The 12,500-nt window shown below is 47.3% G+C and overlaps 1 protein-coding gene across 2 annotated transcripts in view; it reads right to left on the bottom strand.

The window, feature by feature from the left end:
• LOC134467980 (rho GTPase-activating protein SYDE1) overlaps positions 1-12,500 on the bottom strand; it is a 41,699-nt gene that overhangs the window by 14,491 nt on the left and 14,708 nt on the right. The window contains exons 2-5 of one of the 2 annotated variants that reach the window (XM_063222002.1): positions 11,060-12,061; positions 7,900-9,096; positions 4,230-4,462; positions 3,402-3,528 (exon numbers count right to left, since the gene is read on the bottom strand). In XM_063222002.1, the coding sequence (XP_063078072.1) occupies positions 3,402-3,528; positions 4,230-4,462; positions 7,900-9,096; positions 11,060-12,061 (2,559 nt within the window). The remainder of the gene's footprint in view (positions 1-3,401; positions 3,529-4,229; positions 4,463-7,899; positions 9,097-11,059; positions 12,062-12,500) is intronic. The other variant, XM_063222003.1, reaches the window with a different exon arrangement.

Raw genomic sequence — 12,500 nt, forward strand, 5'->3', positions numbered from 1 at the left:
GACGTTGATCAGGGCCAGCTTGAAGCTACTGTATACGGTACACTCAGTCTACTAGGGTAATCACCTGACATCGATAAGGGGTCAGACAAAACCAAAAGGTTAAAAAGAGAGATGAGATAAGATGAAGTATGATGCAGCAGGGCACACAGATAGGCACAGAACGGAGGAAGGAGAGAGAAAGAGAAGAATAAAATGGAGATTGCTAGTATGTGGGCAGACGGAGAAAGTGTACGTAATGAGGGACTGAATGCTGGATAGGAGAAGGAGCATGTTGGTAAGGGGATAAAAGCAAGGCAACAGTATGTTTTCATTCATGAGAATGCCTATCAAACATTGATCAGTCAGACAGCTGACCTTCAGACAACAACTCTGTAGTAACTCATATGACCTGGGAGTGATTATTGGGTCAGACAGAACCACAACTCTTTGGGCGCATATTTGACATTGGACAGAGACAGACATTGGTCAAACTCCAGACAACAAACAACTGAACTCCATGTTGTTACTCATCTGCCAACGATCAGAAGTCAGAGAGCAGCTAAGGCTGGACTGGTAAGTCAGGGCTGGATTGGCCATCTGGCATAGCGGGCATTTCCCAGTGGGAAATATAAATTATGCCTATAAGTCAAAAGTGCCCGGACCCTATTTGGCCCCCAGGCACTGTGCTGGTAGTCTGGAATGCAGGGCATTTTCCTGGTGGCCCGACAGTCCTCAGGGCCAATGGTGTTGTTATTTTGGGTTTTTTTGGGGCGGCCCATTGGTCTACCTTTAATACAGACGGTGGACTGATGGAGCCAATGGTAATATCGCAGAAAAGCAGGGGGCTGTGTGAGGGCTGGTCTAGGCCAAAAATGTCCGGGCTGTTTTTCGATCCCAGTCCAGCTCTGTAGAGCACCTCAGGTCTTTCCTTTTTTGATGATTTGACATTGATCAGAGTCAGACAGACAAACACTGTACGCTCCAGACAAGTCAACTCCACGATAGTCATCTGACATTGATTAGAGGTCAGACTCAGGAAGAAGCAGCTACGTTTTTTGGAGCTTTGTTTCGAAATTGACCAGACAAGTGAACTCGGTGGTGCTCATCTGACGTTGATTAGGGGGTCAGACAGCAGTTAAGTTTTATGATGCTAATTGGACATTGATGCAAGTCAGACTACAGCTGAAGTCTACAGTATTCATCTGCCATTGATCAGAGCCACTGGCGTAACGCATGTAGGCCCCCTTGCAAACTACCAAGAATGGGCCCCCAAATGAAAAAAGGGAGCCTAATATCATGTGGAGGCGGCCCATTTCTTCAAATCAAGGGCCCATGTAGGGCCCCCGCCTCGTATGGGCCCCCCTGCCTCGCGGGGGCTGCGGGGGTATACTTTACGCCCCTGATCAGAGCAACAGGCAACAGGACACACTGATTTGGGATCTATTGTATTGAGATCCACCACAGACACACAGCTGTCATGTTGCATACTGTACATGTATTGCTGTTAGACATGGTTTTCACACACATGGTTTTCTGAATGTTCCCACACATGGGTAGTAAGTAGCCTGGCGACTCAGACTAACATGAAAATATTAGTCTGGAATAGCTCAATTCAGATAGCTGAGGGCTGTGAAAGGGATCAAACCATTGTCGTTATGACTCAAACTCTGCAAACCCTTGGACAGTGTAACAAAGGCCAACTAGCAGAGTGTGGTGTGGTGTGGAACGTTGGTAAACTTCCCTCCCGAAGCCTCATACAGTATCGGTAGCGCTGAGCAATCAAACTGACCCTTTATTTAACTCAGCGGTATCGTGCTCTGTCTCCCATGCCCGAACTTGGGCGTTGACTGTTAGGTGGCGGGTTCGAGCCCCGAGTGGCGGACTGCGTAGGAACACCTCAGTTACAGCAACACTAAGGGCTCTGCATACTTCACGTGCGCACTTTGGCACGTGTGGCGCGAGAACCATTAATGACGTCATCACTTGCGACAGACTATTCATACTTCAAAAGCGCCCTTACCAGGCTTTCGCTCGCATTGTCGGAAGTGCCCTCTGCTGTTCATGAGAGAAACGGCAGTATCTTTCGCAACTCGCAGCGTGAGTTCTACGGATGTATAAAATAGAAAGCCAAACACGGCTGCTGTAGGGCTACTGAACGTCTGACTTGTGACTTACCACATTGAAACATATATTTTTTGTTGTAGCCTACATTGCCAGACCATTCCAAGACCATGTGAGAGCATTGTTCTGGCGGCAGAATTTATAAATAGATCGCCGAACACAACGTGCTTCTGAACAAAGTAAACAATTGTTTCACTGAACAACATTTAAGAGAGAAGATAAAATAACTCTCTAGGACATTTTATTATCCTCAAAATGATGCAGGATCCATTCTGTAGTAGCCTACAGTAGTTGTAGCCTCTCTTCGCAACTCCTGCTTTGTCTGCCTACCTGCATGGTCGCTGGTGGCGCACGACAAGTTACAAAAAATGTGGGGTGCACGACGTCGCGCCACGGCAGCTCGCGCCACGGCGTGTGACGTCATTTTGGGTCACGTGACGGCGCGAGTGAGGTCGCGAGTGAGGTCGCGAGTGAAGTATGAAGGAGGCTAGCGCCAGTCACGCCAAGTATGAATCCCCCTTAAGGCCAATCAGTCAACATTAGCAGTCCCTACCATCCTGCCTAAACCCACCCCAAAGAGAAAAAAATATGCGTTGTGATTGGTGGGCATGGAGTGCACCCCCCCCCTGTTATGGTGCTCAGAGTTAGACCAAATCCAGGTAAAAATATTTTTGGCTTTTAGAGGTGTTCATTGTGCACTTCGTAATATTTTTAGTAGTTTGTTTCTAGAGTTCATGCTGCCCATTTACAGATGTCACCGTGTTGATGAATACTCAAATTGTAGCCTCTTATTGCAGATGGGTCGATGGCGGTCCGGGCCTAATCACGATTTGCTGAAAACACTTGACTACATCATAACAACTTTGCTATGCCAGTACAGAGAGCCCTAAGTAACATATTAAGACATAGTCATTACAATTGGTGACAGTAAGGGACTGCGCTAAGGGACTAAATACTCATTATGACTGGAAAAATTGCCGTTTTCATACATGAAAAGTTGGCTCTTCTCTATGTCCGCCATTTTGAATGTTAAGAAATAGACATTTCTAGCTGCAAAACTTGCTCTACTTTGGTCAAACTAGTAAATGTTAGTAAATATTAGTAAATATTACTTAATTATTTAGTTAATATTCACAAAAGGACCAAATTGGTGATGGGCAGAATAGTTTCAATGAGCAGCACAGTTGCAATACCTACTCTGGCCACCATCCTACACAGTGCACCTTTAACTTACTAGGATAACACATGGTGGTGGCTTTTCAGCCCTGCTGACTGGGGTGCTTGCGGTAGGCGCTACTGACCGGTGATGACATTAACGTCCGGGTAGAGATCCTCGTTGAGGGTGACCGCCGCGCTGTCTCTCTCAAACGCATCCCTCAGCTCCTTCTTCACGGCTGCCGAACCACAAAGTCGATACAGGCCCACCCCCTGAAAACACACACACACACACACGCACGCACACACGGAAACACACACGCACGCGCGCACACACGTGCACACACATGCACACACACGCACACACACGCACACACACACACGCACACACACGCACGCACACACACGCACACGCACACATACACACACACGCACACATACACACACGCACACACACGCACACACACACATATGTACTTGTTAATACACAGTAGAGACCAAGAGAGAATTGCGTGATGTTGACAGCCTCCAACGAGTCCAACCATAATAACAAATGCCTCGGCAGAAAAGAATTTCGTGCCCTTGGAACACCAGAGAGCCCCAATCCAATCCCTCAAAGCTGTATTTTTCCACTAAAACTCCACAGTCACTTCTTCCATCGACTTTCCACTCCTAAAATAGTTCCATGTAAAAAAAAAAAACGTCCTCCCTCACCCCTCTTTCTCTGTCTCTTACCTTTTTGTACCCATTTATCTTTTGTACTTTCTTTGCCTTTTTCTTTTAATCATTTTCCTATTTTATACAGGTAATGTATGACTTTATTCAATGTGTCACTTTATTCACTCTGCTCTGACCTGTTTTAATGAGAAGTGACCTTGGGTATTTTGAAAGGCGTTTAAATAAAATAAAATGCATAATTGTTAGTGTTACTCTCTGAGTGCATTTTTAGTTGTTGTTGTTGTTATTGTTATTACCTTTAGGCCGCGCTTCTCGATCTCCGCCACGCACTTCTGGATGATGAGGGGCACTGGGAGCGCAGAGCCCTCCTTCTCCACCAGGAGGCGCAGCTCCACTCCGAAGACGCTGGGAGGGGGCAGCTCGCTGAGGCGCGGGGCGGGGGACTCCCACTGCTCCAGCAGGGTGAGCTTCACGTACAGCAGGCCGCGAGGCTCTAGGCGCACGCACAGCTGCTGACACCGCGAACCTGCTGAGGTTAATTGATTGATTGATTGTTTACATTTATTGCCATTTCAGCAGCTATGGCTACATCATGACCAATACAGATAGAAAAAATCACATCACATTTACAAAACCAACAACTATAGAAATTAAGAGATTAAATACGCTTAACCTGCTGAGGTGGGGGTGAGAAACATGAGGGGTGTGAAAGTGAAAGAGAAAAACATGCACATCCGTCTCAAAAGGATTGGGTGCAGGACCAGTAAAAATACCATGAAAACTGTCTGATGAAGGACATGCTGCCCAAAACGTCACATTAAAATAAAGAGAAACGGGAGCTTGGTGTTGCGGACTTTTCTTTCAGTTTTCATTGTGAAAGTGAAAGCCCAACTGGGGAACTCCAAACTCCCAATGTCATTGTGACACGGCACTTCTATAGCACACTGTAGTTCACACTGCACACAACAAATTTGCATTTATGCCTCACCCGTGCAAGGGGGCACCCTGCAAGGGGTTATGGGGAGGGTTACACTAGGATTGGTGACCATTACATTACTCTGAGGTGGGGGAGAGAAACATGAGGGTTGTGAAAGTGAAAGCCCAACTGAGGACCTCCCAACTCCCATTGTCAATGTGACACAGCACTCTACTGCACACAAATGCACACTACACAAAACGAAATTGCATTTCTGCCTCACATGTGCAAGGGGGGGCACCCTGCAAGGGATTGGTGACCATTACACTACACTGAGGTGGGAGAGAGAACCATGAGGGGGTTACAGGGAGGGGTAAACTAGAATTGGTAACCATTATTGCATTATCCCTCACACACAGCACATCACCTTATTAACCTCCTCCCATCAGGTAAAAGATAAAGAAGCTTTACATCATCCACATCCAGATTTAAGAGCTGCACTTACCCACTGACTATCAGACTATCCACCACTGGGCAGTCATTACATTTAGTGATGGTCAACCTAGATTCATTCAGTTTACAAATCAGTGCCACATATGCCAGTGAATAACCACATATCCGTTCAATTCAACCTGGTGATCATTCAACCAAGCAATCGCCTGTTTGAATTGGACAGGTAAAACAAGATATGTGGAAGATATGGCACTGGATTGTAACTCATGAATCAAGGTTGCCCATCATTGCTTTGCATTCCAAAGTATGTTTTTGTCTGTTTAATGTCTTTGTAATTGTATCAGATGCACTGAAAATGGCACAGAACAATTTTCCGAAAAGACAAATAAACAATCTATCTTTCTATCTATCTACTTACGTAAAACCAAGGGCAAAACCAGATTGGCACTCTGTAATCTCTTTGCTGAACATTGTGTGCTGTTAGAGACTGTGGCAGGGAACTATGCTGAGGGATTGATTTTCTCTAAACCAAATTGTTTAAAAACCAATTAGCTGTCACAAATGGAAGGCAGAAGAGGGGAAAAAAGTCTGAAGTTCAAACAAAAGTGCCCATCCACTGCTGAGTAAACGGCACGTCAGCGGAGAGAGTGCACAAATGCGATGCATTAAAAGAGAAGCCAATTTCTAAAATCATCCCAAAAGTTATGCAACATCAACACCAGTAAAAACACAGCAATAACTTTGGGAAGATTTTTGGAGTATGTGGAGTATGTTACACATGCAGTTTTTTTTTAAACAAGTAAAAATGTAAACAAAACATCCCCCCTTTAGAATGGTCAGCATCTCGGAAAGGGCTGTTAAAATTCTCCTTTAAGTAACACTCATAGATTGTGGTAGTGGAGGAAAGACACCAGAGAAAGTGTGAAGTGTGAAGCATGGATGAGGTGAAGTGCCAATAGATAAATAGGAATGAAGGACACAAGCAAAAACAAACAGGAGAGAGGGAAAGAGAGAGATGGGGTGGGGGACAGAGAGACTGGGAGAGAGAAGGGGGGGAGAGGGAGAGGGAGCGAGAGAGAAAGAGAGAGCGAGCGAGCGAGCGAGAGAGAGAGAGAGAGAGAGAGAGAGAGAGAGAGAGAGAGAGGTAAGAAAAAGAAAAGAGGACATAGGACAGGAGGATGTGATAAATGGATGTAGAGATGAAGAGATAGGAGAAATAAACATAGCACTAACAATGAACATGATAAAGAGTGCAGTGCGAAGGGCAGAGCAGTAAGTAAATACACTGTAGTACTGTATCCTACTCAGTGTTGCCAGATTGGGCAGTTTCCCGCCCAATTGGGCTACTTAGGATGGCCGTTTGCGGGTAAAAATGGGAAAAAATGCCCATTTGGTGTTTTTTCTGCAGTTTTGTGCCCATAGAAAGCAATGCAATTTGCTGAAACTGGGCGGAATTTAGCGCATTTTAGCATTTTTTGGGAACCTTTTGGGCGGGAATTGATCACATACATCTGGCAACACTGATCCTACAACAGCCATGCTTTGATCTCTAAGGCTTTACAATCATCTTTCAGCACTTAATTTTGGCATACTCATTCCTGCAATTCAGCAGACTTTCAATTGGTTTGAAAAAAAACCCTACTTTTTTCAAAGATGATGATTAACAAAGCTTTTACAAATCATAATATTTCAAAGTTAATATAATTAATATAATAACCCTAACCCTAGCAGCATGATGTCTTGTTAAAGTGATACCGTCCCACTTTTGGAAATAAGCTCATATTACACATCCCCTTGAGTTAAATAATTGAGTTTTACCTTTCTCCTGTACTTTCAACCGTTTTCTGAGTACGGCAGTGCAAATTTTACCTCCAAGCTAGCAGTTAACATTGACTCCTATGAGACCAGTTAGCGGCCAGCTGGTCTCATAGGACTCAATGTTAACTCCTAGCTTGGAGGTAAAATGTGTACTACCATAACTAAAGAATGGTTGAAAGTTCAGGAGAAAGGTATAACTCAATCATTTAACTCAAGGAGTGGAGTAAAATAAGCTTATTTCCAAAAACAGTATCACTTTAAAGCTTTAGCTGGTTCTGTACGCAGTGAAGCATTGCAAGCCACTTAAACGCAAAAGAGTAAGTTGCCCTGCTACCTTAAGTTCTAAAGGCTTTGTCAAGTTGAATTAACTTATGAATTTAAAGCAGCAGGGCAACTTACTTTTTTTGCGTTTAACTGGCTGCAATATTCTACAGTGTATGGGGACACTGTTCAGAAGATTGAGTTTAGAAGGCATTACTATAAAGTTTGCACCCCCAACATTTCCGCATTATTTTGTTCACCCATTTTAGCCTAAGCCCTTTTAGGGAAAGGGTGCCCTCCGCCTATTAAATCCTAAATATCTCAGCCTCTGAAGCACATACAAACATGAAATAAGTTGCATTAAAATTCTAGCATTAGCATGTGTTCATTTAGCTCTAACATACCCACATTTTCTAATCAAAAACTCTCAACTCTCAAGAGCCTGAATGCAGCGTATACGTGTATCCAGGCTAAAATGGGTTAATGGAAACTCTGCATCATTATCAAGTGTGACTTGCCTCTGAAGAGGGGCGGGATGGCGACGGCCCCGAGGCAGCAGACGCGGTTGCGTGTGGGCACCACAGTGGACCCGTTGACATTCTGCTGCTGTTGTTGCCCCGTAGTAGTACCGCCCCCGGTACCGGTACCGGTACCGGCGCCTGAGGGGCTGGTGACAGGGGTCAGCACCACCAGCTTCAGCAGGCGCGCCCGCTCCAGCTCCAGGTTGAAGGTGTGGTTGAGGGGCAGCGCCGCCCCGCGACACGTCAGCAGCGCCGTGCGGGCCCGCGTCACCCCGTCCACCTGGATGGCACAGAACACTTCCTTGCTGTTGCCGCCATTGCTGCAGCCACCGTCCCCTCCTCCAGTGCCACCACCACCACCGCTGCGCGTCCCCGAGCGCGTCAGCTCGTCCACCCCCATCAGATGCACGGTGAGCAGTCCGGACATGCGCTGGGCGCAGCGCGGCTGATCGGCCAGGCTGTACATGCGGAAGGAGCTGGCGTCAGCCACCGGGAACGCCGCCTGGCCCTCCTGCCCTCCTCCTCCTCCCGGCTGGTGGTGGTGGGATGGAGGAGGGGGCACATCGCCAGGGTACTGAGACCCAGAGTCGGAGCCACCCTGCTGCTTGGGGAGGAGCTCTGGAGAGTCTCCGTCGCTGAGGTACCCTCCCTTGTCGGCGGAGCGAGCGCGGGATGCGCGGCGGCGAGGCCGGGCCGGCGGGGCAGAGCTGTCCAGGTGGTATCGGCTGATGACGTTGGAGGACTCCTTGCGGGCGTTGGGTGGGGAGGCCTCGTCCTCGTCGCCACACGCCGCCCCTGACGACGACGCACCGCCCTGAGGGTTGCCGTGGTGACGGTGCGAGCGCGAGGAGCGCAGGCTGAGCTTGCGACGCAGCTCCGGAAGTTTCCGCATCTTCATGGAGAGGCGGCGCACCGTGCCGGGAGACTTGATGCGGTCCATCATGCTGCTGCCGCCCCCTGCCCCGCTGCCTGACACACTGCTGCTAGACTTCTTGGAGTTAGTAGTGGTGGTGGTGGCGGTGGTGGTCGTGGTGGTAGCAGGGTCAGACGTGATGGCTGGAATGGCCACCACACTGGTGCTGCTACTGCTGTTGCTGCTCCCTCCTGCTGAGACTGAGGTTGAGGTTGAGGGCCCGGGTACCAGCTGCTGTGTCTCCTGGACCTGCTGATGCCCTCGATGCTGATGGGAGATGTCTGGAGATGGACAGAGACAGATTACATTACATTACACTTCGCTGACGGTTTCATTTATTCAGAGCGACTTACAACTATTATTTTTCAGGGTATTGGTTACAGTCCCTGGAGCAATGTGGGGTTAGGTGCCTTGCTCAAGGGCACTTCAGCCATGTATGGAGAGGTCAGGGGGGATTCGAACCGGCAACCCCTAGATTGAAGACCATCTCTCTAACCACTAGGCCACAGCTGCCCCAACAGACCGATGAACAAAAAAAGACATAGTGTCTACAGCAGGGGTGGGGAACATATGTCTCGAGGGCCATCTAGGCCCTATCTGATAAAACAACTGTTAAAAAGAGAAGCACACTGGATACACAAATTGAATACTGTTGAACCTCATGGATTAAATGAGAAGCAGGAGTTGAGTGTTTTTTTGTGAATTGAATGTGTATTTAGATTTTGTACAAGCTGATGAATTATATTATGAAGTGGAATGTTACTGATGATATTTGACTTACCTTTCTAATATAGATGACTTGAAGACATGATGCTATGCCTTAACTCTGTGGGATTTATTTTTCTGGGCCTATCTGAGTTAATTTTACTGGATTTGTGTAATATTGATGAATATGCAACATTATGACTATTTTCTGAGGTATTTATTGATCTATCTGAATGTAACTGATGGAATTATGTTACCTTTGTATATAGCCTTTGCATGGGGACATCAATGTGAAAAATATTGTTGTGATGGCCTGCATGGACTGATCATGTTTTACCTACTTTACGCACCTGTTGGGATGGGTTTTTTGAGACTATGCACAAGATTGGTAGCAAAGAATCATGTGATCATTTGGCACTTTATTTGTACACCTGGGTAATGGGGGTTTGGCATAGAGCGAACCTGATGACGCATTGGGCGAAACGCGTTGTTCGCTCCAAAAAATAAAGTAAAGTAAAGAAAAGTAAGCAGTGTGCGGTGTCTCTTGACTTTTGTTAATTGATTCACCTCCTCCTGCCTCACACCTGCACCTGCATTGCTGAAGGGTTGTGCACAAGGACTCTCTTGTACTTTGGCCATCTAGGGCCTTTGAGGCCATCCTACCCGCCCCACCAATATAATGTTAATGTTTTGCAGTTTCACATGAAATATGAAAAGGAAATCTTCGAAATTACATTTGCAATACAATTGAGTTATATTGGTGGAGTGAAGGTGGGGTCTATTGTAAAGGGGGACATCTTCAATATACAGTATATCACGAAAGTGAGTACACCCCTCACAGTTTTTGCAGATTTGTGAGTATATCTTTTCATAGGAAAGCATTACAGAAATTTCACTTTGACACTATGATTAGTGACCTTTTAACAACATATTTAACCGCTTAAATTTCTTGTTCACTCAGAAAAAAACAAAATACAGCCATTAATGTTTGAACATGTACTCACAAAAGTGAGTACACCCCAGACTAAAATCTGGTAGAGAAGGGGCTGTGTTGGCTCGAATCGTCTCGAAATGAAAAGGGATTAAAAGGGAGGTCATCAGCGTGCGTTTCAACTTTTCTTTGCATTGAACTTTTACATTTTGTGTGTGACCATCTTAAATAGATTGGTGTGTGATTTGAATGCAATCCTATGGAGAATATCATGATCTGCTTGAGTAGTCACAGTGCATGTTGACATGCATTTTTCTTTTAGGTGTATTTCAGATTGCCAATGTTGACAGCATTCATGCATCCCCAAACCATGTCAGTCCCACTACCATGCTTGGCTATTGAGAGAATACACGTTTTTGTAAAACTCACTTGTTTACCACCGACACATGCTTGACACCATCTAAAGTAAATTTGTTTATCTTGGTCTCAAGAGAGATGAACAGACCAAGGACATGGATCACTGGAACCATGTCGTGTGATCTGATGATTACGGCCCTAAGGGGTCCCCGGCCCCCACTTTGAAAACCCCTGGTCTAAGGTCACCGTACCTGGACTCTCTTTCCTGCTGCTGTTGTTGCTGCTGCTGCAGGCGATTTCAGCGACCACCTCGATGGTCTTTGCACTGCTGGGTGGTGCACACAGAGCTCCTCTAGTGTTGTTGCTGTTGCTAGCACTGCTAGTCAGCCCAACACCAGGCTTCAGGGCTCTGCTGCTTTGGGTATCATGCACTCCCATCTCCCCGGCTCTCTTCCTCCATGGGTCCCCGTACTCACTCCCCGCATCCACCCCCCGGAAGTCCTCCTCTTCTGGGATGGGATTGTACCAAATGTTGGCCTCCCCATCGTTGACGTTCTGCGTTCTCCGATCGGCGTGGCTATAAGAGGAGGAGGCTAGGAGTCGAGAGGAGGAGGAGGCCTCATGATCCGAAGCCTGGGTCTTTCCTGTGGACAGAACCCAGGCTCGGCTGCTCCTCTCCAGGTGCTGCAGGTAGGCCCCGTGGCCGGCCTGCCGCACCGTGCTGGTGGAGGAGGAGGAGGAGGTCGTGCTGACCTCCACGTACCCTACTGCTGCTGCTGTTGTTGTGGGGGGAGGGGGAGGAGGGGCGAGCTCGGGGAGAGCCATGTCGATGGAGTCCCAGAGAGGGCTCGATGGCACAGGCTCCCACTCAAAATCACTACACCTACTACTGCCACCTCCATCTTCGCTGTCCTCACGCAAAGTCCTTTGGCTGCAGGCCGAGCCTGATGCCTGGGCCTTTGAGGAGGCCGAGGCAGAGGCCTGGGGCTTTCCTGAAAGGTTCTCCCGTTCCTGAGCTCTCTGCGCCAGGCCGTGAGTGCTGGCGGCCTCGACCCTGGCTGGTTGGCTGTGGATGTGCTCCCTGGATGCGGCTGCTGCCTGTTTGGCCCAGTTCTGTTTTTTGGCGACGGTGATCTGAGTCCGCCGGCTGAAATCTTCGGCGAGGGCGCTGTCTACGTCAGGCCCGGTGAAGGTCAACACGGAGGACGTTGATGACGAAGAACTCTGGACCAGATGACCCTTGGAATGGACATCTGAGATTCGCAGAGAAACAGAGAGGGGGGAAAGGGACATCAATTACTGCTATTGCTGAGACCAAGTAACTAACAGCCCTTATTTGGTGTGAAAATATTTGGTTAAGGGAGGAATGAGCGCCATCCTTGGCCTGACAGACTGCACAGTTCAAGCCAGGGCAGAGCAATGAACTGAATCCATCACAGAGGATTGTGGGTAAAAAAAAAAACACAGCCGTAAGACTGATGATGATAAAGCCATGTGTGTGTTTCTGTGCGGGGGTAGAGAAATGCCTTCCTGCCTTACACAGTGATCTGGGAAAGTGGGCTTCTACTTCAAACACTGTGTTCCTTCAAAACCCAAAAAGCTTCTCGAAAACAGAAAGGAACGCTGACATAAACAAACAATAAAAAAACTAAACAGAAAGTACAGAGGCATGTGAAGGGGCAGAACTAAACT

This window comes from Engraulis encrasicolus, chromosome 17 (genome assembly GCF_034702125.1).
Source record: "Engraulis encrasicolus isolate BLACKSEA-1 chromosome 17, IST_EnEncr_1.0, whole genome shotgun sequence".
In the NCBI taxonomy this organism is placed as follows: Eukaryota; Metazoa; Chordata; class Actinopteri; order Clupeiformes; family Engraulidae; genus Engraulis; species Engraulis encrasicolus.